We start from the raw sequence: 27313 nt of genomic DNA, 5'->3' as shown, positions 1-27313 counted from the left end.
ATACCTGAAGCCCTGTCTTTAGGTTAACTCAGTTTCTTTTAAATAAATAACTCAGTCTTACAAATTTTCTCACTTCCTTATTTCCTTTAGAGCAGCATTGTCCCACAGAAATATAATGTGAACTGAAAACACAAATCACACATGTGACTTTACATTTTCTACTAGGAGAGGATTTGGGGTAGGCAGCTCTTCTGGTAAGAAGGCCTGAACGGGCACAAGGGCACTGGGTTGGCTTGAGGGCACTGGGCAACCAAGGCCAAGCAGCGGGTAATCAACAGGCCCCATGGAGATACACAACTGCATTGCTTGTGCCTATATACTGTGAAATTCATTTCCACCTTGCTTACTTCCTCCTAGGTAAATGTGTCTCACGGCTACACTGAAATACATTGCTGGATACATAGGTGCAGTTATTGAATCTGTGATTGCCAAACTCTTTTAAGGTCCCAATTATAATGTAGAAGAGACTCAAGAAGATGAAGTAGAAAAACATTCAATTACAGAATGTAGATAGGCTGGCAGGGCTTTATTAAATCTGCTAGAAGGTACAGTAGTCAGTGATCAAAAAATAAGATATATACTTTCATATAAAAAAGATATATGCTTTTCATATGCTACATGAAAAAAACAGGTTTTTGCACATGGTGTTTTCAGTTGTTTATGCCACAATACCAAGAGGAAAAATTGTCATCTGTTGGAAATAGCACCTTATGTGGAAAAAGATAGTGCTGCAGCTTCTGAAGACATTGTCACTCTGTGTCCTTTTATCTTGTCTTATTTATGTCCTTCATTTATCACTATTTGATATTAGTAAATACAAATACATAAGTATAGCGGTGGTGGTGGTGCGTCTGTGTGTGAGTGTGTGTGCTTCTCCTACTTAAATGTAAGTTCCATGAGGGAAGGGCTTTTTTTGTTTACTGTTGTTCTCTTCCTACCTAAAACAGTGCTTGGTAGGTAGCAAGTACTCAGAAATAATCCTTGAATGAATGAGTATGTGAATGGAACTTGCAGTCAACTCGAGCACGTGGTCATTAAGCATGAGAGTCATTACAAGTTCAGTTTGTACGTACTGGGCATCTGTGAGAATGTTCTTTGACTTAGGTGTTATGGCGGTAACAGATATCCTTGTAAAGCTTACATGGTCCTCACCCTCTTTAAGTATGAACCATTCCTTACCACTCTGCCATTATTCACTCATTCATTCCACAACGTTTACTACACCTCAACACTATACCAGATTCCATGTTAGGTTCTGGGGGCAGAGAGAATATAATAGCTAGCATTGAGTGTTTATTATGTGCCAGTCACTGAATTTGGCACATTACATGTATAAACATCTTAATCATTTGAGTTAAACATTAATATCATCTCTACTTTACAGATAAACAAATTTGACACATAAAGGTTAAGTGACTCAAACAGGTTCACTGACTTAAGGATCTCAGTCTAATAAGGGAGGCAGACAAGCAAAGCAACCTTTATAATATGGTGTAATAATTTGCTACAGTGAAGTTAGATCCAACATGAAGTGGATAAATAAAGCAGCACTAAATGTGTCTGTGTGACTCAGGGGAGGCTAGGCAGGAGAAATCATTTCTGAACTGTAGTGAACAGGGAAAGGGGACATTACCAGAACCCCTGCAGTGGGTCCTGGTCTCCTGTGAGCCAGGACAGCACATGGTGAATTAAAGAATAAAGACAGGAAAGCAGACTTAGAGGAGAAGCTGGGTCCCGGCGGGCCTGATCAGTGCTGCTCTGGGCAGCAAAGACAATGGACCCCGAACTTGCCTCAGCTTGCCACACCTTTATTCAATTCATCAGGAGTAACAGATGACTCAGAAGTCAGTGATAATCCTAGGTCGATGAGAAACTTATGTTGAGGAGGAATTTGTCCTTTCCCAGGTGAAACCTTTCCCTTACTACTTGGTCCTCAAGGAACCTTCAGCTGATGCAGTCCTGCCCTAGAGTGTTGCAGCATCATGGGGCCATTGAGGTTTTATCTGTGACCAGAGGCAAAAATGGAGATATGTCTCGACATGCTATAGCTGGCCTGTGCGCAGGAAAACTAGGCCTAATCATAATTTAATTGTGAAATGGTTTTCCCCCAAAATTATGTACAACTGCTCCAGACACTCAACTGACACTTCTAGAAGGCAGAGCAGTTCATTACTGATCACAGTGTTGGGATGGGGCTGGTCTGGGGAGAGGGGAGGAAGTTGACTTTGGCCAGGCTGACACTAAGGTGTGAGTAAAGAAAGCATTGGGTTATGTGTGTCTATATGTGCAGTACAATGGATATGTGTGTAGAGAAAATGGGTCAATGATTTGATAGCGATCTGGTCTTCAAGCAAGCAGGGATCTCGATATGTATCTTTTCCACTCATTCCCACCATTTGCTCCACAGCTTCACACATAATGTCCACATTTCACCATCGTTGTCTGCACATCCAAGGCAACAATGGGCACATCTGTTGCAATATAGAGTCTTCCTAAGCCAATAATTAATGTCAGGAGGTAGTACATAATTTAAACATCAATTAAAATAAAATGTTGTTTTAATTGGTAGGTGGATCTGTTGACACCAATGATCATTCACGGCATCAAAACCCAGGGTGCCCGTCAGAAGTTCTCCAGCCTCTATATTTCTCAATTTATCATCATGTATAGTCTTGATGGGAAGAAGTGGCTGACCTATCGTGGGAATTCCACTGGGACCTTAATGGTATGTAAGTAGCCTTCTTAAGACAATGCATTGATACTTTAAAGACCTTTGACAGATGTCATATATGGAACAAACTGTCTTAGATTCTACACACTTCACTGCAGAAAGGTATTTTCTACCTACAGGTAATACGAATGATTATGGATTTAGGAAGAAATGTAGTAGTGTCAAGATTCTCATAGATGATAGAACTGAAGAGATGCTCTATTATTGAATGTCCAGGAGTCAGTAGATTTAAAAAAAAACTTGAGTTTAGGGGTCAAAACCATGAATGCAGATAAAGAGAGCTTTGTGCTTTCTTTGGTGGTAGATACTTGACTGTGTTTTCCATTCTTTTTCTGATTATTGAACTTCTCACTTTCTGTTATCTTAATTGCTATAAACGTGTAAATGTCTGCAGTAGATCTGTATCTCTCTTCTCATGCCATATATCTATATCTGCGTACATATATATATATATATATATATATATATATATATATGTACTTTGCATGGACTGTGACTTAAAATGGTTTTTCCGCACAGGTTTGCAAAAACAAAGAGACAGAGAAGACCATGCCACAGTGACCATTTGTGGCCTTTAAAGACTAACATATCTCTGGTCCTTTACAGAGCAGTGTGTGGACTGCTGGCCCAGTCTAATGGCAGGACACATGCCTGGGCAGTTAACATTAATCTTCATGTATCATGAGAACCCTTGATCTCAGAGCTTGCCTGACTTGCTAATTGCAGTCTTGAACATCTTCCTCCATGTTATGGTTCTCAGGTATCTTTATACCTTTGAACCAGTTACATGTAAAATAGACTTTCATAAGCAATACTTGTCCTTATAGGAGCATCTAACAAGGGGAGAGGGAACCCCAGCCACCTTTAAGGATGACTGCTTCACTGCCACTATTTTCAATAGTTTGCAATATTTTAGTGTAAATTTTGAACTGTCTAGATAAGGATCTTTTCCCTTGGTTTTCAAATTAGAAAACAGAACAACCATGCTCGTGCTTTACAATATTCATTTTGGCATGTTAGAAATCAGTGTTGCCTGGTGTGGTGGTGCACACCTGTAATCCCAGTACTCTGGAGGCTGAGGCAGGAGGATTGCAGCAAATTCGAGGCCATCCAGGGCTACGTAGAGAGCTCAAGGCCAGCCTAAACTACACAGCGAGACCCTGTCTCAAAAAACCAAAAAGAAAAACACAAAACAAAACAGTGTTTTCTTTTTCTATATTAGTGAACTCCCAAACTGCTGCAACTTGACCATGCTTTTCCTGCTGTTGTTCCTGAGATGCATACAGAGGCAATGGCAGGCCCCTTCCTCTTTCCTTCAAGCAGGCAGTGGGCGGCAGCGGCAGCAGCGGCTTCTTCTGCAGCTTTGGCCAAGATTAAGGCTCAGGACCTTCCTGCAAGGAGGAGCAGCTTCGAAAACAGCTCAACGACCTGAAGGCGGAGCTGTCCCAGTTGCGCGCCAGTCAAAAGTGACCCCCGGCGCAGCGTCCAAACTTTCCAAGTTCAGAGTTCTCCGAAAATCCATCGCCCGTGTCCTCACCTTTATTAAGCAGACGCAGAGAGAAAACCTCAGGAAATTCTACAAAAGCAAGAAGTACAAGCCCCTGGGCCTACGGCCCAAGAACACTCGAGCCTTGCTCCGCAAGTTCAACAAGCATGAGGAGAAGCTGAAGACCAACAAGCAGCAGCGCAAAGAGCGGCTATACCCTCTGCACATGTTCGCGGTCAGGGCCTGAGCAGCGAAGAGGCAACAATAAAACTCAAAATCTGAAGAAAAAAAAAAAAAGGGCAAAGCAAATGGGAAACAAGGGGCTTTAATGTTTCCCAGAAGTATGCACATATAACCTCCTGGTTATCCGTCCCTCTGTCTCCTCAATGCAGTGAGTTTAGACCCGTGGCCTACAGGCTTTTCCATAAGCCCCAGTTAAAAACTCATCATCAATCACGTTTCATAACCATTAAACAGTTGTGTTAACAACAACAACAACAAAAAAAACAGTGCCCAGGCCTATAGCCAGGGTTGAGAAAAGCATACCGGAAAGAAGCCAAAAGGCAAAGGAGCATGCGCCTTTACCACTTTTGTGGTCAGTTGAACGAGGATTTGAGGACCCCGTTGGAAGCTTCCCGACATCTAAGTAGGAGCAGAATGGTATGGCTGGATCTGCCACATATGGGCCTCCCCCGTATTTCCCAGTACTTCCATACTGTTGAAGAAGTGGAAGCAAAAAAACAAAACAAAAACCCACATCCATTTTGAGGCGCCTAACTCATAGTAACACCCTACACCCATCCCCCTAGAATGAAAAAAAATCCACCCCGAATTTTGTCTTTAAATATCACCCCAAAGAATTCTGTATATAACTTCAGCCTAGGTAAAGGATGCACGTGCCTAAAGTTGAATGTTTGAGAAAAAGGATCTATTCCAAAGTTTGTATTATTACCCTGTAAAGTGAAGGAAAAAAAAAAAACAAAACTACATAAATAAGAAAATAGCCAGGCAAGGTGGTGCATGCCTGTAATCCTAGCTATTCAGGAGGCTGGGGCAGGAGGATCACAAGTTCATGGCCAACTGGAGCAACTTCATGAGACCTCGTTTCAACATAAAAAGGCTGGCGGGCTGAGAATTTAGCTCAGTGGCACCTGCCTCGAAAACGCAAGGTCCTGAGATCGATCCCTGGTACCAAATAAATGGCTGGGGATGTAGCCCAGTAGTAGAAGAGGTACCTAGCATTTGGGAGGTCCTGGGTTCGATCCACAGTACAGTACTGCCAAGAAAGAAAAGAACAAACCAAAACCGAAGTTCGTTTCCTTGTCAAACTTGGACCAGAAAGCTTTGAAGTGGTGCTTGCTTTATTTTCTATTAACATTTATTACTTGTACATGTTAATAGATTTCACTGTAACATTTCAGCACAAGCATAGTATCTGACACTGGAAGGACATCCTGCTTTTCAGAAACAAGTACTGCCTTGCGTGCACAATACGTGATCCCACAAAACAAGTCACACTACATACTGCTGTTAAATAAGTTGCTTTTACAGATAAAAGTTGCAATGTAGATTACACATACCTGTGAGAAAGGAACCAAAACTGGGACTTCAACTAGTTAACACTGCCACTTAACTGTTGAGTTGGACACATGTGCCTTGCATTAATCCCAAAGGCCTTTGCTAGTCATTCTTTACTCAGCATGGCCTGCATGCTGCATGCCAGAGATACTGTAGATATCCCTGGTTCAGCTTCTTGCCCCCTGACAAGATAGTCACGTGTTACAGATAAGGTAAATCTCAACCCTAAGTCAGGAAAATCAAAGGACATTTATCATAGATTTAGGGCTGCAGCAAAAAGATTGTAAGGCGTGATTCGTGTGTGTGGAAATGAAACACCGGAGAGACTCTGATCATGAAAACACAGAAAGGCACCAAGAAACGAAAGTAGCAATGAAATCATACGCCTTACATACTCTGAGCAGTGCAAACCCAAGTGCTCACCAAGAAAGGATGGAGGAAGCAAAGATTAAAAGGATTCTCATTTTGAACGTTGCAGTTTTTGGAAGAGAGCCATATCCTTTACTTTCATTCTATCATAATTGAAGGGTTTTGTCCCCTATTATCATGGCGATGAGATTCTGAGAAGTAACATTCACTCAACGAAATTCCTGAGGCAGCAAGTGGAATGAATGGTAGGAAATGAGAGAACCAGGATGGACATCTTTTGTGTGTCCCTTACGTGCAAAGGTTGTGTACAACTCAAAAAGGTAAAGACAAGACGTGACAGATGGCCATTTGGCTAATGTGATCTATCAGACCCCCTGTCCTGAGGGCGAGATGGTTTCCTGCACAACGAGGTGAAGGAGGTGGTTCTGCTCAGCAGTCAACACCGGCCACATCTCCACCTGCAGCGACTTGACGGCTTCCGTGTCCTTCTCGTGGGTAGCCATGACCAAGGACTGCAGCAGCAGAAAGAGCTCCTCGGGGAGCTGGCCACAGCTCTCCTGCCCGTGGGTGTCGAAAGCCTCCCAGGAGTACTTCTCCAGGGTCTGGGCGTGCTCGGGCAGCAGCTTGGCGGGTGGTGGCTGCAGCAACAAGAGGAGCAGCACACGGGACACCTCGCAGCGGATGAGCAGGTCGGAAAAGGCGCCCAGCGCTGCCTGAGAGGGCGCGGTGGTAGCCGCGGCGACAGCAGCAGCGGCTGTAGCAGCACGAGCGCCTGTGGGGCTCGCCGGGAGCAGGGCGGGGGCCCCGCCTGCTCCGGGCTGGGGCCCCAGAGGCAGCTGCGGTGGTTGCTGGGTCTGGGGCCCCGGAGGCGGAGGTGGTGGCGGCGGCGGCGGCAGAGGCAGAGGCGGCTGCACCGCGTGGCCGCCATGCTCGCGCGCCAGGCGCTGCATGCGCGTGAAGACGGCCAGGGCACCGGTGTAGTCGCGCGCCAGCAGCTGGCAGGAGGCCGCGGAGCCGAGCGCCTGCAGCGCGGCCAGGGGCATCAGGGGCAGCTGCAGCTGGGCGGCACGCTGGAAGTGGCCGGCGGCGGCGGCAGGCTGGCCCAGGTCCCGCAGGGCGGCAGCCAGCTCCAGGCACAGGGCGGCGGCGGCGGCCGGCTGACCGAGCTCCAGGTGCAGGCGCACGGCGGCGCCCAGGGCGCTGGCGGCCGACTGCAGCGGCTCGCCGTAGGCGGAGGGGCAGCCCAGGCGCTGCCGCGCGTCGCACTCCTGCCGCAGGAAGAGACGCGCGGCCTCGGTGAGCGCCAGCGCCTCCCCGGGCCCGTGGAAGAGCGCCTGCTGGCAGCGCGCCACTGCCAGCTGGCACCACGCCGCGTAGGGCAGGCACTCCTGGGCGCGTAGCTCGCGGCCCAGCTGCCCGAACTGCTCGCCCGCCTCCGCCACGTTCGGCTTCCGCAGAAACCGCTTCTTCAGCTTGTTGGACACCAGCCGGTACCGGGCCAGGAAGTCCCCGGCCTCCGGACCCGGGCCGGCGCCGCCCGCGCCCACGCCCACGCCCACGCCGCCTACGCCTACGCCCCCGCCCCCGCCTCCCAGGCCGGAGGCCGAGGCCGCCATGTTGCCCGACCTGACGCGCCGACGCCCCGCAAGGTCCCCGCGACGTGCCGTGACGTGTCGCGTCGCGTCACGTGTCGCGACGTGTCGCGTGACGTGTCGCGTCGCGTCACGTGTCGCGACGTGTCGCGTGGCGTCGCGTCACGCTGGGGCCGGCCGTGACCGGGACGCGAGAAGACGCAACGACCGCGACCCGGCTCTGGTCGGCCCCGCCCGCTCCCCTGTTGCCCTGGTGATATGCAAAGAGCCGGGCGGAAGGCGGGGCCGGGCTGGCAGAAGCCGGCGCTTCGCTTGCCGCTGCGAGCTGCCTGGGAAATAACGGGGGCGGGGCTGACTGGACGTGGGCTCCCACGGGTCCTGCGAGTACGGCGTCCTGCGCAGGCGTGGCCTGGCCTGCCCGGGCCAGGCTCCAGCAGTTGCTAGGTTACAGCTTCCCTTGTGGGATGATGCTGAGAGCGCCTCTCGGCATTTCTCCACGCGTGAACGCGACCTTAACTAAGCTCGGAACTTTTGCACGCCCTGAACTCCGTGTTTGCCTTCCCCTGGATCGCCCCGCCCGTCACGAGTCCATCGGTCTTGCCAGGAAACCGCCTGCCCGCACCCACCACCGCTCTCCATCCCACCCTGGGAGTGAGGGTGGGGGTCAGTGCTGTCAGGCCCCACAGCCACGTTCTCATAGGCGCCATCTTAGGGCCACTGCATCAGGCGCGCGAGCCCTGATTTGCTCCGACGGAGGGGTGGGGGCGGGGGACATCTTCTGTACCCCCTCCCCTGCACACCCTTCCCGTCCGGGGCCACCCCATGCTCTGTCACTGGGAGACCCGGGTCCCACCCGGCCCCCATCCCCAGAGACCCCACCTGGACCGCCACCTCAATCCCCCATGTCCATCCCTCCTCCACCTCTGGAGGCCTCCTGGAGACTTTGGTCCCGCCCTCATCCCTGAAGACCCCGGACCACCTCCACCGCCACCTCCCCAACCCCTAATCCTCGTCCGCCCCTCCTTCAACCTCTGGATGCCTTCTGGAGACCCCGATCCCACCCGCCGCCATCCCCGAAGACTCTGCCTGCACCACCATCCGGTCTGCCCCTCCACCTCTGGATGCCTCCCAGTTCCCCACCCCACCCCACCCCTCTCCAACCCATCCCATCCAGACCCCCAACTGAGTGAAGCAGGCTCCTGGGGTGCTTGAGATCGTTTATTGGCACAACCAACGGAAGGCACAAGCCAGACCAGGTTGGGGGGGAGGGGGTGGGGGTGCTGCCCGGCTGGGCCGGTGGGCCGGGGTGGACGGCAGATAAGTAGTCCAGGGCCAGGCGTCAGGAATCCTCCTGCTCCTGCTCCCCGTCCTCAGCAGCATCTAGGGCCGGGCCGGGGCCACCCGTGAGATGGTGGTGGTGCCGAGGAGGGTGCAGAGCAGCGCGTCTTTGAGGGTGGCCACGTCCAGCAGCTCCCGGGTGATGCGCCTGCGGGACCTGTAGCGGGCCTCACGGTCGGCCAGCTCCAGTACGGTGGCACTCAGGAACTGCAGCGTGGCGGCCAGGAACACCGACGCAGAGCAACTCAGGCGCTGCGCGTAGCGGCCATCGCACAGGGCGCGCTCCACCTGGCTCACGGAGAAGATCGGCTCGGCTCTGGCGGTGGGGGAGCGGGCTCGCCGCCTCTGGGTTCAGCGCGACGACCCCCGACGGCTGCTCTGCCGCGGCATGGGCGCTGGGTTCGACACCTCTGGCTCTGCCTCCGCTTGATCGACGGGCTCGGCTCTGCTTGGCTACGCTTGGCTCGGCTCCGGTCCAGGGCCACACTCTGCCTGCCTGGAAGCTGCTGCGCCGCGGCCACTGCGTCTGTCCAGTACTGGCGCTGTCCACGGACGCTACTCCGTCTCCTAGCGACCCCGAACCGCCATTTATAGGACTGGGGGCGGGGGGGCCGCTCCTCGCCACGGGCCAGGGCGGCGGGCTGATGTGAGGGTTCCCGTGCACGAGAACGCGCGCTGCCTCATGGGAAGTCTAGACTGGATGACCGCCCGCGGTGCGCCTGCAAGCTGCTCCTCCAGGGTCGTTCCTTTGTGGCCTACCGACCCTGAGGTGGTCGCTCGTTGGTCAGGGCCAAGGCTTGGCGTGGCATGCTGGTGGTGGTGGTGGTGGTGGTGGTGGTGGGGCGGGGGGGGGGGTGACATCACGGCCCTGGTGCACGACTGCCCCACCGGAAGGCAGCAGGCTAGGGCGCCTGTAGGTGTAGTCCAGGCCCTGGCCCAGGGCAGCCTCTGGGCCGCATCCGCGTCCACTTGCAGGTCCGCCTCCAGGCCCAGGCTCGCCTCCCAGCTGCTTCCACGTCCAGGCTTCAGCTGGCCTCCAGGCCCAGGCTGATCTCTAGTTTGCATCATGTCCATTCCCAGGCCAGGCTCCAGGCCCAGTGTGGCCTGTGGGCCACGTCCACATGCAGGCTGGTCTCCTGGCCCTGGCTGGCCTCCTGGCCCTGGCTGACCTCGGGGCCGCGTCCACGTCCAGGCCCAGGTCGGCCTCCAGGCCCTGACCAGGTTTAGGCCCAGGCCGCCCTCCAGCCCTCCAGGCCTCCTGGCTGGACCCTCTTGGCCTCTCATCAGTGGCCCCTGGTAGCCACTCATTCATCTGTTCTCCTCCCGGAGAGGATGGCCTGTGCTGGAACAGCTCTAGTGGGTGGAAGCCTGCAGGGTGAAACCATGTGGCCTTTTACATTGGGCTGCTTCTACTTAGCATTGTGGTTCTGATGTAGGAGATAGGGCATGGCAAAGCCGGCTGGGGAAATGAGCGGGACCTGTCAATTACGAGATCCCAGAGCAACGCCAGAACCCTGCATGTAGACCTCGAGACCTCCTACGAGATGTGGACGGCATGGAAGAAGACCACCGGGCACCACAGCAAGCTCGCTATTGCGACTTCCCACAGTAGCCCACGCTGCGTTTCTCAGGTGCAGTGTGTACTTTTATTTTTGCTTTTCTGTTTTTCTTGTTCTGCCCGAGTCTGCTCCGCAGAGCTGGTCTCTCCCGTACCCCTTCATCCCTCACTTTTTGGCACCGTTTTTGGCTTGTCTCGTCCAGTTCTTTGTTCGAGGCAAGAAGGACCTGGAATACTTTAGATTGGCGAGCCGTTTCTAAAGGAACTACCCGATAACGGTTCCTCCACGTGGCACAACACTCAGCCCACACCACTTAACTCCCTCTCGGGCCTGCATGATATGTGCCCCATTGCATTAGGGTAGGCCACCTTCTGGGTATCCACTCACCACTTGATGGCCACTTGGGCAATTTCCACTTTTTGGCTATTGTGAATTGGCTTCCACGTACATTCCTGCATGAGTTTTTGTTCGAGCACCTGCTTTCGATTCGGGGGGCGGGGTGTCTATATCTAGGAGTAGGACTCCTGGGCCATACGATAACTCTATGTTTAAGTTATTGATGAACCACCAAACTGATTTCCACAGTAGCTTTACCCTTTTACAGCCCCAGCAGCAGCATAAGGCCCTAATGCCTGCACATCCTCAACAAAAGTTGCTGTTTTCGGTTTGTTTCATTTTGTTTTGTTTATAATAGACACCTCAGTGGGTGTGAAGTGCTACTTCATGGTGCTTCTGATTTGCATTTTCCAAATGGTGAATGATGTTGTATATCTTTTTTTCTTTTTTTTTTTTGGTACCGGGGATCGAACTCAGGACCTTGGGCTTCCCAGGCAGGCGCTGTATGTTGTGTATCTTTTCATGAGCTTCTTGGCCCTTTGTGCATCTGCTTTGGAGGAGAGATGTCCATTCAAGTCCTTCGCCCATTTTTAAAAACTCGGGTCGATTGTCCTTTTTGGTGTGCAGTTCTTTGTATATTCTGGAAAACAAACCCTTATCAGATATGTAATTTGTAAATGTTTCTCCCATTCTGTGCATTTTCCTTGCACTTCCTAGACGGATTTTTGTTTGGGGTCCAATTTTTTCAAAAGAAAATGCTTTTGTGACTATGATTTTGATGTCATATTGAAGGAACTCTTGCCTGGTCCAAGGTCACATCTATGTTTTCTTCTGAGAGTTTTATACTGTTAGCCCTTACATTTAGGTCTGTGATCAGGTTAATTTTTCATGTTGTGACACAGGGGTCCAGCTTCATTCTTTGGCATGTGGCTATCCACTTGTACCAATACCATTTTTGTAAGGGATCATTGTTTTCCCCACTAAGTGCTCTTGGCACCCTTGCTAAAAATCAACTATACATAGATATGTGGTTTGTTTCTGACTCTGAATTTCACAACATTGACCTATATGCCTATCACGATGTCAGAACCACACTTCTTTGGATTACTGTAGCTTCATAGTAAAGTTTTGAAGTTGAGAAAGATGAGTCCTTCAACTTTGTTCTTCTATTTTGAGATTGTTTTGGGTATCTGGGTCCCTTGTATTTTCACATGGATTTTAGAATAAGCTCGTCAATTTTTACAAAGAGACCAGGCTGGATTCTAACAGGGATCACATTTAATCTGTACTTTGTCTTGGAGATTATGGGCATCTTACCAATATTAAGTGTCTTGATCCATTAACATGGAATGCCTTCCCATTTATTTAGGTCTTCTCAATTTCTTTTTTTTTTTTTTGTATATCCTTTTATTGGTACATTTTAGGTATACAATATAATGACATTCATCACTGGAGATATGCACCTTTACATACTCTCTTGGTTCTTATTTTTTCCCCCTTCCCCTGCCCTCCCTTCAACCCCTCCATCCCTCCCTATTTACAAAGACTTTGTTTCCATTTTTTCTTTTTCTCATATTAATTCCATTCCCTTCTTTCCTTTCCCCTTCCCCTCCCACTTCCCCTTCGCCCCTTTTCTTCCTATTTCACATTATCTATTATACTTTTTAGTCCTTATTTACACTTTCAGTTTCTCACACTAGCAAAACTATTCGGAATTTACACACGTGTCCTATTTATTTCACTTAAGAGTATCGCCTCAATGTGCATCTATTTAGCAATAAATGTCTCTAATTTCTCATTTTTGATGGCTGAGTAGTACTCCATTTTATTAAAAAACCACATTTTCTTTATCCAGTCTCCAGTTGATGGGCATTTGGGCTGTTTCCAAGTTTTAGCTATCACAAACTGTGCCGCTATGAACATGGGTGCACATATATCACTGTGGTATGATTCTTTTAATTCTTTGGGGAAGATACCCAGCAGGGGAATAGCGGGGTCAAATGGGACCTCTAGTCCTAGTTCTTTGAGGTATCTCCATACTGATTTCCACAGTGGTTGCACCAGTCTACACTCCCACCAGCAGTGGAGCAGGGCTCCTCTTTCCCCACAGCCCCGCCAGCATTTGTTGTTGGTTGATTTCATGATAGCAGCCATTCTTTCTGGAGTGAAGTGGAATCTCAGCGTTGTTTTCATTTGCATCTCTCGAATGTAGGTCTTCTCAATTTCTTTCTGCAATGTCTTGTAACTTTCAGAGTGCAGCTCTCGCACATGTTTCGTTAAGTTTATTCCTTGATACTTTATTCTTTTTGATGCTATCATAAAAAGAATAATTTCCTTAACCTTATTTTCAGATTGTTTGTTGCTAGTGTATAGAAATACAACTCCTTTTTGCGCACTGATTTTGGATCCTGAAACTTTGCTGAGCTCACTTATTTCATATTCAGATAGGATCAAGCATTTTCTTTTCCTTTTTCATGGATTCTTTAGTGTTTTTCTCCACATAAGAACATGCTCTCTGGGAACAGAGATAGTTTTACTTGCTCCCTTCTGATCTAGATGCCTTTAATTTCTTTTCCTTGACTAATTGCCCTGACCAGAAGTTTGAGTACAATGTTGAATAGAAGTGACAAGACAAGACATCCTCATCATGTTCCTGATTTAAGGTGGAAACCAGCCAATCTTTCATCATCAAGTATGATGTTATCTCTGGGTTTTTCACAGATAACCCCTTTATCCGGTTGAGGAAGTTCCCTCCTAGTATTCCTAGTTTGTTGAATTTATTTTCATGAAAGTGTTTTGGATTTTGTTCAGTGCTCCTTTTCCTGCAGTGGTTGAGATGATCACGAGCCCCCACCCCCATTTCTTTTTTTTTTTTTTGTATTAAATTCTTTTGTTGGTACATTGTAGGTATACAACACAATTACATTTCTCAATGGGAATTGTACCTTTACATAATGCATCTTGGTTCTTATTTTTTCCCCATTCCTAGGCCCCCCTTCACCCCCTCCAGCCTTCCCTATTTACAAAGACTTTATTTCCATTTTTCCCATTTCTCATCATTTTTTCTTTCCCTTCTTTCCTTTCCCCTGCCCCTCCCACTCCCCCTACCCCTTTGGACCTTTTCTTCCCATTTTGCATTATCGATTATTCATTCTAATCATTGGTACATTTCGGGTATACAATATAATGACATTCATCATTGGAAATTTGCACCTTTACATAGTCTCTCTTGGTTCTTATTTTTCACCCTTGCCCAGCCCTCCCTTCAACCCCTCCAGTCCTCCCTATTTACAAAGATTTTGTTCCTATTTTTCCATTTTCTCATAGTAATCCCATTCCCTTCTATCCTTTCCTCTAGCCCTCCCACTTCCTTCCCCTTTGCCCCTTTTCTTCCTATTTCACATGACCTATTATACATTTAGTCCTTATTTACACTTTCAGTTTCTCACACCAGAGAAACTATTCGGTATTTACACATACGTGTCCTATTTATTTCACTTAAGAGTATCGCCTCAATGTGCATCCACTTAGCTATAAATGTCTCTAATTTCTCATGTTTTATGGCTGAGTAGTACTCCATTTTATAAAAAAACCACATTTTCTTTATCCAGTCTCCAGTTGGTGGGCATTTGGGCTGTTTCCAAGTTTTAGCTATTACAAACTGCACTGCTATGAACGTGGGTGCACATATATCACTGTGGTATGATTCTTTTAATTCTTTGGGGAAGATCCCCAGCAGTGGAATAGCGGGGTCAAATGGGACTTCCAGTCCTAGTTCTTCGAGGTATCTCCATACTGATTTCCACAGTGCTTGCACCAGTCTGCACTCCCAACAACAACGGAGCAGGGCTCCTCTTTCCCCACAGCCCTGCCAGCATTTGTTATTGGTTGATTTCATGATAGCAGCCATTCTTTCTGGAGTGAAGTGGAATCTCAGCGTTGTTTTCATTTGCATCTCTCGAATGACCAGTGATGTTGAACATTTTTTCATGCATTTATTTGCTATTTCTACTTCTGTGTCTGAGAAATGTCTGTTCATTTCAGATGCCCATTTTTGGATTGGGTCTTTAAATTCAGGAGGTCTGATCTTTTTAAGTTCTTTATAGATTCGAGATAGTAGACCTTTGTCTGAGGAAGAGCAGGTGAAGATTTTTTCCCACATTGTGGGTTGTCTCTTCACACTGCTGGTGGTTTCTCTTGCTGTGCAGAAGCTTTTTAATAAGAAGAGATCCCATTCGTTGATTGTTTGTGCTAGTTCACGGGCAACTGAGGTTTTGTTCATAAAATCTTTTCCTACACCCATGTCTTCAAGGGTTCTACCTAACCTCTGTTCCAACTGGTTCAGCGTTTCTATTTTAATATTTAGATCTTTAATCCACTTTGATTTTAGTTGAGTGCATGGTGAGAGATATAGGTCTAGTTTTAATCTTTGGCAAGTTGAAGCCCAATTTTTCCAGCACCATTTATTAAAGAGGCTGTCTTTCCTCCAGTGAGGGCGTTTGGCTCCTTTGTCGAAGATGAGATGGCTGAGTGTGTCTGGAGTTGTTTCTGCATCTTCTAATCTGTTCCACTGGTCCTCAAGTCTGTTTCTTTGCCAGTACCATGCTGTTTTTATCACAGTAGCTTTGTAGTAGAGTTGCAGGTTGGGGATTGTGATACCCCCTGCCATGTCTCTGTTACCTAGAATTTATTTTGCTATTCTGGGTCTCTTCTTGCTCCAAATGAATTTTTGGATTGTTTTCTCAAGGTCTATGAAGTATGCTGCTGGGATCTCAATTGGAATTGCATTAAATCTATATAGCAGTTTTGGAAGTATGGCCATTTTCACTATATTAATCCTTCCTACCCAGGAGCCCGGGACGTCTGTCCATTTTCTGATATCATCTTCAATCTCTCTTTTCAGAGTGCCATAGTTTTCAGAGAAGAGGTCTTTGATTTCTTTCGTTAGGATGATTCCTAGGTATTTCAGTTGTTTGGATGCTATTGTGAAAAGAATTATTTGCCCTGTTTCTCTCTCAGTGAGTCTGTCATTGGTGTAGAGGAAAGCTATTGATTTTTGTGTGTTGACCTTGTAACCAGCTACTTGACTGAATTTGGTTATTAAGTCTAGAAGACTTTTGGTGGAGTTCTTGGGGTCTTCTATATAGAGGATCATGTCATCTGCAAATAATGACAATTTGACTTCTTCATTACCTATCTTCATTCCTTTTATTTCTTTCTCTTGTCTAATTGCCGTGGCTAATGTTTCCAGAACTATATTGAACAAGAGTGGTGATAGTGGACATCCTTGTCTTGTTCCTGATTTTAGTGTGAAGGATTTCCATTTTTTGACCATTTAGTATGATATTGGCTGTTGGTTTTTCATAGATGGCTTCTATCAGTTTGAGGTAGAGACCATCTATTCCAATTTTGTGTAGGGTTTTTATCATAAATGCATGTTGGATTTTGTCAAATGCTTTTCCTGCATCTATGGAGATAATCATATGGTTTTTGTCCTCGGCTCTATTGATATAGTGTATTACATTGATTGATTTTCGTATATTGAACCATCCCTGCATCCCTGGGATGAATCCCACTTGATCAGGGTGTATGATCTTCTTGATGATCTTCTGCATTCTATTTGCCAGTATCTTATTAAGGATTTTTGCATCTATGCTCATTAGTGCGATTGGCCTATAGTTCTCTTTTTCAGTTGGGTCTTTCTCTGCTTTGGGGATCAAGGTGATGCTTGCTTCCAGGAATGAATTTGGGAGTATTGCTTCCCTTTCAATTTCATTGAAGAGTTTTAACAGTAGTGGCAGCAGTTCCTCTCTAAATGTCTTGTAGAATTCAGCAGTGAAGCCATCAGGGCCCGGGCTTTTCTTAGTTGATAAGTTTTTAATTACATTTTCAATTTCATTGGTTGATATTGGGTTGTTCAGAAATTTTAGGTCTTCTCCGTTCAACTTTGGTAATTCGTATGTATCTAGAAATCTGTTCATTTCTTCTGTGTTGTCCATCTTATTGGCGTATAGGTTCTGGAAGTAGGTATTGATGATCCTCTGGATTTCTGCTGGGTCTGTTGTAATTTCACCCTTTTCACTCGTAATTGCATGGATCTGGGCCTTTTCTTTCCTTTTTATTACAAGGTTGGCTAAAGGTTTGTCAATTTTGTTGATTCTTTCGAAGAGCCAACTCTTGGCTTCATTGATTTTTTTTGTATCGTTCTCTTAGTCTCCATTGCATTGATTTCTCCTCTGATCTTTATAATTTCCTCCCTTGTATGAGCTTTGGGGTTGTCCTGCTCTTCTTTTTCTGGAAGCTTGAGGTTCAGTATCAGGTTCTTTAATTGGGCTCGTTCTGTTTTCCTAATATGCGTATTCACTGCTATGAATTTTCCTCCTAAGACTGCTTTCATTGTGTCCCATAGATTCCGATATGTTGTATTGTCATTGTCATTTAATTGAAGGAACTGTCTGATTTCTTCTTTAATTTCCTCTGTGACCCATTGGTTATTCAGAAGTGTGTTGTCCAATTTCCATGTGTTTATGAAATTTTTTGAGTTTTTTTTGCTATGGATCTCCAGTTTCATCGCACTATGGTCTGATAATATACAGGGGATAACTTCAATTCCTTTGCACTTACTTAAACATGTTCTATGTGTGAGTATGTGGTCTATTTTTGCGAATGACCCATGTGCAGCTGAGAACAATGTGCATTCTGATTTTGTGGGGTGGAAGACTCTGTAAACATCTGTTAAGTTCATTTGTTCAAGAGTTCGATTGAGTTCTAGTATTTCATTACTTATTTTTAGTCTAGTTGATCTATCTATTTGTGATAGTGGGGTGTTGAGGTCCCCCACTACAATTGTATTAGTGCATATATGGCTTTTCATGTCCGTTTGTATTTGTTTGATATAGTTGGGTGCACTAGTGTTTGGTGCATAGATATTTATGATTGTCATCTCTTCCTCTTGGATTCTTCCCTTTACAAAGATGTAGTGTCCTTCTTCATCTCTGTTCATCAGTGTTGGTTTGAAATCTGCTTGATCTGCCAAGAGGATAGCTACTCCTGCTTTTTTTCGGGTTCCTGTCGCATGCAGTATTGTTTTCCACCCTTTAACTTTCAATCTATGACTTTCCTTTTGAATTAAGTGTGTTTCTTGTATGCAGCATATTGTTGGATTTTGCTTCTTGACCCATTCTGCCAGTCTATTTCTTTTGATTGGTGAGTTGGGACCATTAACATTGATGGTTATAACTGAAACATATTGACTTGTCATTGCCATGACTTTTTCTTTTTGTTGGGTTCTCCCCCTTTACATTTAATTTCTTGTCCTGCCAGATGAGTTCATTCTGCTTTGCTTCCTGGGGTTCTGATCCTCAATGTCTGTTCCTAGGATATTGTGTAAAATTCTTTGGAGTGCTGGTTTGGTATTCACCAAGTTCCTAAGGTGCTCTTTGTCATGAAAGTATCTTATTTCTCCATCCATTTTGAAAGATAGTTTTGCAGGGTACATCAATCTGGGTTGGAGGCTGTTTTCTTTTAGGGCTTGGAATATGTCACTCCAAGCTCTTCTTGCCTTGATGGTTTGTGTTGAGAAGTCTGCTGTGATTCTGATGGGCTTTCCTTTGTATGTGATTTGTTTCTTTTCTCCGACTGCTTGGAGAACTTTGTTCTTCTGTTGTGTTTCTGGAATCTTAACAATTATATTCCTATGTGTAGATTTTTTTGGATCAAGGCTATTTGGAGTCCTATATGCCTCACTTATCTGTATGTCAAGCTCTTTTTCCCTGCTTGGGAAGTTTTCTGCCATTATTTCTGTGAAGAGATTTTTTTATGTCATCTTCACTCTCTCCTGTTTCTTCATTGAGCCCAATCAGTCTTACGTTATTCTTTTTTGCACCATCTAGCAGCTGCTGGATTGATTTCTCATGTTCCCTTATAATTTTGATGCAATTTTTCTTTTCCTGGTCACTAATTGCAATCTTATCTTCTACATCTGAAATTCTGTCCTCACATTGTCTCATTCTGCTGTGTAGACTTTCAATGGAGTTTTTCATGTCCTGGAAATCTATTTGCATCTGTTTTATGGATTCCATTTGTTTCTTATGTTGGGATTCCATCATGTTCCTGAGCTCCTGTCTAGATTTATTAATCATGTCTTGCACTAGAGGCACAATTTCTCCTGTTATCTGAGAAATTATTTCTGATTTCGTTTTTTCCAGATCCCCTTTTGTTGCCAGTTGAGTGGGTCCAGGTGGTTGAGTATCAGAGTGTTCCATCTCATTTCCATTTGGGGTTGCTGTAGGTGATCTGGAAGTCTGGTTTTGAGACTTATTTACATATTTTCTCATTTCAACTGGGGTGGGGGGCTGTTAGCGCCTGCATGGATTACCTCCTCTGAGCTGGGTGCGGTGGGACAGGGGCCAGGAGCAGCGGTAGGGATGGTGACCCAAAAGCCCTTTCCTGTGGGCTGGGAACAGCCGGAGGGATGGTGGCCGGGAAACCCCTTCCTCTGGACCAGGAGCAGTGGGATGGTGGCTCAGAAGCCCCTCCCTCTGGGCCGGGAGTGGTGGGAGGGATGGTGGCCCGGAAGCCCCTTCCTCTGGGCCAGGAGCAGTGGGACAGAAGGTGGCCCAAAAGCCCTTTCCTCTGGGCTGGGAGCAGCGGGAGGGATGGTGACCAGGAAGCCCCTTCCTCTGGACCAGGAGCAGTGGAACGACGGCTCAGAAGCCCCTACCTCTGGGCCGGGAACAGTGGGGCTCAGTACCTTGGTCTGGTGGTCTGGTGTCCTCTGCGTCTTTGTAGTGTGGAATCAGGTGGCTGCCTGTCTGCAGCGGGGTGATTCGGTGTCTTCCGCGTGACTCAGGACCTCGGTAGGGCGTGCACAGACCTGCCTGTCTGCAGCGGGCTGACTCGGCCTGTGTTCCAGGTGACTGGGGACCTCGGTAGGGTGTGGGCAGACCTGCCTGTCTGCAGCGGGGTGATTCGGTGTCTTCCATGCGACTCAGGACCTCGGTAGGGCGTGCACAGACCTGCCTGTCTGCAGCGGGCTGATTCAGCGTGTTCTGTGTGACTCAGGACCTAGGTAGGGCATGGGCAGACCTGCCTGTCTGCAGCGGGGTGATTCGGCCCCCATTTCTGTTAGTATGTTTTACTACATAAATTGATTTTTTTTTACGTCGAACCAAACCTTACATTTGTGGGATAAATCCCACTTGGTCATGGTTTATAATAAACAGTCAGTAAGCATTTTGTTGAAAGACTGGGAGTGAACCAGGCAAGCTACTTGGAGTCATTGTGTGTGTGTGTGTGTGTGTGTGTGTGTGTGTGTGTGTGTGTGTGTGTGTGTGAATCTGTGGAATGATGTGAAGCCGAGGTATTTGGGAGGTCCTGCAATTAGTTCCTTAAGGCTGGAGAGTGGGGTGCTGGTGGGGGAGTGGTTGTTGATGTGGCTGGAGAAGAGGTAGGCAGGAGCCAAGACCTGTAGGTTCTGTTATGCCATGCAGAGGTTGTGGAATATCCCATAGGCTGTAGTGAATCTGCTGTGGTCTTTAGGCTTGGGACTGACATGGCCTTGATTTGCTTCTGGAAGGATCATTCTGGCAGTTGTGTGGAGAATAGAGCAGAGGGGATTGAAACTGGAGTTTAGAAGCTGCTGCAGTATCCCAGGAAATGATAGATGCCTCACCTTAGATGATGGCCTTGGTAGATAAGAGCAGGGGACAGATATAAAAACAAACAAACAAAGGTTTAGGCATTAATTTGGCACCTACATATTTCTGGTACTGGTGAATCTAACTGGAGTAGTGATAATTCATTTGCTCATTCCTTCAACAAATATGTATTGACTGCCTGCTATACATGCCTGGGACTGTGTTAGGAATTGATGCCCCTTTGTGCAGTCTGTTGGAAGATACAGACAAGGAACCTGACAATCAATTACAACATGAAACTGTGATGAATGCTATGAGAGGGGAAGTTCAGGGTGCTATAGGAGCATACAGGAGGAGTACACACATGTGGGGCTGGAAAACGTTCCTGGAGAAATTAGTATCTAAGCTAAAACTTGAAGGATTTGTCAGCGGGGAGGGGGCGGGGAGGAGAGATAAAAGGCTCTGGCGTGACTCCCTGGGGGCAGAGTGAGGTGACTACAGACTTTGGAGTCATTAGTGGAGATATGGGATGAATGAAGGAGAAGGTCCGGGTATTGGTAGGAAGATGAGTTCAGTTTGGAGTATGTGAAATTCGAGATACCTGGGGGATATCCAGGTGGAGATGAAGGATATATGGCTTGGGAGTTCAAGAGTGAGATCAGGACTGGATGTATAGATTTGAGAGTCATCAGGGTAATTCTTGAGGCCATGAATGTAATTGAGACCATGGAAGAAGTGACATGCAGAGAAAATATAAGGGGACCCAGGACAACTTTTAAGGGACAGGCAAAAGAGGAAAATTATTGGAAGGAGACTGGAGGAGTGTCTTCACAGGAAAAGAGGAGAGAGTGAGAGCAAGAATCTGAGAGTCAGAGAAGAAAGGGAATTTAAAAAGAAGGAGAAGAGAGCAAATGTTCAGAAGGAGGTCAGGAGGAGAATAGAGCAAGAAATGACAAACTCAGGAGCACTTGCTGAGTTAAACATATCTACTTAAAAATACTTGATTAGGTGGTGCGAGTGTTGCTGAGGGCCTTGGCAAGAGCAATTTCATTGTGGGGTGCGGGAGGAGCAGGGGTTTAGAGGTAGAAACTGGTATGGATTTGTACTCGGAGCTCCTGGGGAATTCTGAGACATCCTCTTACTACAAGGCAGCGTGATAAATGTCCACAGTAGAGAAAATTGGCAGCCTCATTGTGTTCGGCTATGGTTTTCTGCTCAAATGTATCCAAGACTGAAAGCACCATCTTCTCTCAGGCTCTCTCCTCAACTAATACTCCCTGTGTAAGCAAAGTGTGCCCAGTTCTCCACATCAGTGACCTAAGAGTCACACTGATAACTTTTTCTCCCTCAACCCCTCTATCATAATTAATTGGACACCAAGATCATTGTGCTGTACCTTCAAAATGCCTCTCAAATCTACCCATCTCTTGACATTGCTGCTGGGCCGCAGTGCCTGACTTTCTGTCCTCTTGGGTGTAACAGAGATAGCACCTCGTTTGCATCTTCCCCTGAGCTTGAGGAGCCATTGTGTCAGGAAGGAATCCTTTCCCCTTCATATTTCTATAGAATGCTGCCCAACGCTTTGGATTTCCTTTGGGCTCTGGGATTTAGAATTCAACCCAGAAAGAATTTCAGGCTATTTGTTTCCCTCCAAGATGAAATCATAACCTTGAGGGCAGCTAGGAGGACAGGCAAAATGCACCTTTGCAAGTGATCCTGAGGTGTAGTTCTGATGAAGAGCCACTGCACAGCATGGTGAAATATTTGGATGTAAGGGCCATGCCTCTGAACTTTGCATTCACTGAATACAGCCAGTACTTGACATGGAACCAGTGCTCAGTAAATGTTTAAGTTAATGAGTGGATAAAAGAACTAAAGAATGATAGGATTCAAAGAAATGGATGGAGGGGACTGAAAGAGTAAGCACACCCTCGGCCCTTCTTCTTCTTTTCGTTTCTTTACTGTTGAAATGGATCGAGGCTGGAGGGGAAACTCTGGCCGGAAGAGTGCTTGAAATGAATGTAAAGATGAAAAGACCTTGGAACAACAGTTCCAAGGCTCCTGGAATGCATGGTTAAAGATTAGAGCAGATCTGCAGAGGCAGCAGCCAAGAAGAATCAACAATAAGTTATTCCCAGAGATGTTTGGTCTGGCCATTGTGTTCCTCCTGCCCTCTGAATAAGCTTCCTGCCCGACAAGCTTACTTAAACTAAGTTGACATGTGTACATGTGTCACGTAGCAAGCCATTCTGTTCCTTGCCTGTCTCCTGACCAAAAACTCCTATACAAATGTTGCAAATGTTTTTCTTCTGCATCTTTGTTCTTATACCTTTGAGTTACAAATAAATAGTCACAGAGGTTTCAGCTCAGGGCCATTTTCCTGAGACTTTAGTCTCTGTGAATCAGACCCTCTGGGCCTCCCGGTGATCTGACTGAATCTTGACTCTGAGTAATCTTTCATTCTCTGCACTGTCATGGTCACACACTGCAACAGAGGCTCCCAGATATTCACAGACTACCATTTTTGGTAACCACAGACCACCACTTATCCAGATTTTCTAGGTGTTTCGTAGCAAGGAGGGATTTCAGGTTATGTAGTTTGTGACATTTCCAGAAATTTCTTTTTCCATCTATAACTCACACAACACCAGGGAATTTCCACAAAATTCCTGGAAGAAGAATATGATGAAAGAAATCACTTTCCCTAAATATACCTTCTAAGGAGCTGCCAGTGAAAGACAAGATGTGGCTGGAAAACCCCACTTTCCTGGTGTCTCCGGAGAACCCTTTTCTCTCACTGTTTTTCACCTTTCTTCTTCTGCAAGTTCCTTTTTGTTGGGGCTCACTTTTCATTTTATCTCTACCCACAGTTGTTGACAATGTAGGAGCTAATGTTCCCAGCCCCCTGTACTATAAATTCCCATGCAGAGGCACTTGTGTGCATTGTGAGTGGACACACACACACACACACACACACACACGCATGCATATGCATGCACTCTACTCCTGGAATCTCGAGGAGCTTTCAAAACAGAAGCTTAGAGGGACTTATATTCCCTTTTTATAGCTGAGTTATAATATTTTAGACACATGGAGGTGCTCTAGCCCCCAAATTCCTGTCTGTCTCTGGAAAGGAGCAAGTAGTCTAGGATGGGCAGGGACACATCTGCCACGCACTATCAATGCACTATGCCTATTGCATTTACAAAGCAAAAGAGGCAGTCGTGGCTAGGCAGAGAAAAAAACCCCTTGGACTCAGAGTTAAAAGGCCTGAGTGAGAGTAGTGGCTCTGTCACTTGCTCTCCTAAGTCTCAGTTTCCTCACACGTCAAATTGGGGCAATGGTATTATTTCAGATTAGTAAAACCACAGCTGCTAAAGACTGGTTTAGGTACCCTTGTTCAGAGCCACCACAGTCCCCTCTGTGCTTACCTGGTGTGATCATTAATCCTGATATGTCAGCTTAATTAGATTAAGAAACACTTAGCAGATTAGAAAAGCACACTTTTGGGTATGTGTGGGTGGATCATGGAGATGTGACCTTGGGTACTACATATGGTCCCTGGCCCCTTCCTCTCTGGCATTGTTCCTGGCTGCGATGAACTAAGCATCTTTGCTCTGCCACACCCTTCTACCATGAGGTTTCAGCCTTGGAGCCAGTCAACCATAGACTAAATCCTCTGAAAGTGTATGTCTTAATTACTTTTCTCATTGCTGAGACAAAATACCCGACACCCAAAGTTAAAGGAGGAAGGTTTCAGTTCATAGCTGGCTGGCTCCAAGGCAGGGTGGCATGGCAGAGGGGAATCACGGGAGAAACAGTTCATGGCAGGCAGAGGGCAGGAAGGCGGCAAAGCAGCAAAGTAGTGAGGAAGCAGCAACTGGTCTGCCTTCTTTCTGTACCTTTATATCCATCCAGGCGACCCACCCTTTGGGTGGTGCCACTCACACCCAGGTTGGGCCTTCCCATTATCTACACTCAGAACTGTGCTGAATAATCAGTGGGCTAATTTAGTAACCACACACCCTTAATCCCAGCACCAAACACCCTAGATCCAGCCACCTCCAAAAAGCCCCACCTATGACCTCACGAGGCTTCGGGGAGACATCTAGACACAGGCCATAACACCTCCTTTGCTTTAAGTTGTGGATGTTAGGTATTGTGTCTCAGGGAAAACGGACTTATTCACCTGGTACTGACACTGACTGATAATATGTCTGTCTCCCACAGCAGGAGATCTCCTTAAGGGCAGGAATTGTATTTGTCTGCTCCCCACTGTAACTGCTCTCATGGCACAGCAGAGTGGTCAGTGATTGTTGATTGAGCAAATGAAGAATGATTGAAAATTCGCCTATTTTTGTAAGTCCTCTTAGGCTGTTACATTTCTAAAAGAGTGATTCCTGTTTTATGATCATCATCAGTACGATACCAGGATAGCATAAATTCATTTTTATTCTGAGTAAATCTGATGTGTAGACATTCAAATTAACAGGAGTTGATTCACTCACCATGTTACCTATCAGCTACTTTGGGGAGCTTGTTAGATTTCCATAGGAGAATATTTCAGTAAATTTGCTCCTCTGGCTATTCAGTCGATGTATGTTCCCAGCACATGCATTTCCTCGGTCATAAGCCTTTACTTGTCTGCACCATCACTTTAAAGATGGGTTACAAGGCGTTTTCACATGCACTGACCCCTATGCTCCTTGCAACAACCCCCTGAGGTAGGAAGGGAAGTTTATTCTTGCTACCAGTTGACAGATGAAGAAACGAGGGTTCAGACATTAATTGAGTTGCCATATATCATATCAAGGGCAAGTTTGTGGCAGAGCTGGGCCTAGTATGAAACCAAGTTGCTAATTTCAGGCTGGTGTCCTCTATGCAACCTGTTAGTTCAACCCCGATGCATTTTGTAATGCCACTTCAATTGCATTTTTGAATCTCATCCTCTTCCTGCTTCCCAGCGGCACCTCCTGGTGCTTGCTGTGGCATACCCTGCATTCAACCAGGGCCTCTAGCTCTTCCCTAGACATGTTCTCTCACAGTTTGCTTCCTCTGGATCTTTCCATCTGTTTCTCCCTCTTGGTGGGCACCCTCCAGCCTCCACATCACCACAAATTGAAAGAAGCCGTAGACATCCTCTTTAGTTTCAATTCAAAGCCCACCTAGCTTCATGTTACCTTTGCAGATCAACCCCCGCTGGAGGAGATCTCGCTACCCTTGAACCCACAGAGCAGTCTGTCTTGTTCCATAGGCATTTCCGTACCTAATTCCCAGTACTCTGTAGTGTCCCTTGCTCTGTGTTCCCACAGCCACCTGTGCTCAGTTTTCACAGCATTTATCACCCTATGTTGTGAGGCTGCTTTTGCCCCATGACTGTGAAGTCCTTGAGAAATGAAACTTTGATTCATCTCCGTATCTCCAGCACCCAGCACAGGGCCTGGAACATCGTAGTTGCTTCAAAATCTGTTGGGACAAATGAATGCTACCCAGCACAACATCACGGATATAGCAGTTGCAAAGTAATAATGGACCGAATCTAGTCTTCAACCAAATCTCATTCATTTTCTTACTGTCCTACTGGGGGATAAAGGTCCTTTGCCCCACCTGAAGCTGTCACTTTCACTCGTGCTCTGGGTTCCATCACATCCTCCCTCCCCAGATGCCTCACTCCATCAATGATCTCCTCTCTCCAGAGACTACTCTCTCCCTCTTCTCTGTACTGAGAGTTTATTATATGCTGCTTTCCATGGTAAACCATATACGTTCTCAATGTACTTTTTCATGATCCTCCAGATTTCTGCTGGCTTCATTGTTGTTTCATCCTTTTCTTTCCTAATTGTAAAGATTTGAGTCGTTTCTTTCCTTTTCTCATAAGGTTGGCTAAGGGTTTCCCAGTTTTGTTTATTCTTTCGAAGAACCAACTCTTTGCTTCATTGGTTTTTTGTATCATTCTCTGAGTCTCCATTGTACTGATCTCTGCTCTCATCTTTATAATTTCCTCCTTTGTTTAGGCTTTGGGTTTGTCCTACTCTTCTTTTGCTAGAAGCTTGAGGTTCAGCATCAGATTGTGTATTTGAGCTCGCTCTGTTTTCCTAATGTCAGTATTCACTGCTATGTATTTCTCTCATAACACTGCTTTCATTATGAACCATAGATTCCAATATGTTGTATTGACATTGTCATTTAATTGTAGAAACTGTCTAATTTCTTCTTTAATTTGCTCTGTGACCCATTGACTATTCAAAAGTGTGTTGTTCAATTTCCATGTACTTATGAAATTCTTCTGGTTTCTATTGCTATTGATTGTCATTTTCATCCCACTATTGTCTGATAAAATACAGGAGATAACTTCAATTCCTTTGCACTTACTTAAACATGTTCTGTGAGCTAGTATGTAGCCTATTTTGGAGAACAGCCCATGTACAGCTGAAGAGAATGTGTATTCTGATTTTGGGGGAGGGACACTCTGTAAACATCTTTTTAAGCCCATTTTTTCAAGAGTTTGATTGAGTTCTAGTATTTCATTGTTTATTTTTTGTCTAATTGATCTATCTATTTGTGACAGTGGGGTATTGAGGTTCCCCAGTACTACTGTGTTACTATTAAATTACTATTGTATTGTCCCTCATTACTATTGCTTATTTGATTTTTCATGTCCATTAGTATTTGTTTTATATAGCTGG

The 27313-nt window shown here is 46.3% G+C and overlaps 2 protein-coding genes and 1 pseudogene across 4 annotated transcripts in view; 2 read left to right on the top strand and 1 right to left on the bottom strand.

Annotated features, from left to right (window-relative positions):
* Positions 1 to 27313, top strand: part of Clic2 (CLIC family member 2) — a 92739-nt gene that overhangs the window by 4554 nt on the left and 60872 nt on the right. For all 3 annotated transcript variants that reach the window (XR_015448431.1, XM_087204136.1, XM_087204137.1), the window contains one exon: positions 2570 to 2725. The gene's annotated coding sequence lies outside the window, so the exon portion shown is untranslated. The remainder of the gene's footprint in view (positions 1 to 2569; positions 2726 to 27313) is intronic.
* On the top strand, positions 3224 to 6039 carry LOC147820533 (large ribosomal subunit protein uL29 pseudogene; annotated as a pseudogene).
* On the bottom strand, positions 5561 to 8705 carry LOC147820532 (40-kDa huntingtin-associated protein-like). Its single transcript, XM_087204135.1, has one exon. The coding sequence runs from the start codon at positions 7778 to 7780 to the stop codon at positions 6530 to 6532; it is 1251 nt and encodes a 416-aa protein (XP_087060261.1). The 5' UTR covers positions 7781 to 8705; the 3' UTR covers positions 5561 to 6529.

The sequence above is a fragment of the Heterocephalus glaber genome, unplaced genomic scaffold, assembly GCF_053883595.1.
Source record: "Heterocephalus glaber isolate CG9 unplaced genomic scaffold, H.glaber_assembly_v1.0 deba00001863, whole genome shotgun sequence".
Classification (NCBI taxonomy): domain Eukaryota; kingdom Metazoa; phylum Chordata; class Mammalia; order Rodentia; family Bathyergidae; genus Heterocephalus; species Heterocephalus glaber.
This window is presented reverse-complemented; position numbering and strand designations above follow the sequence as displayed.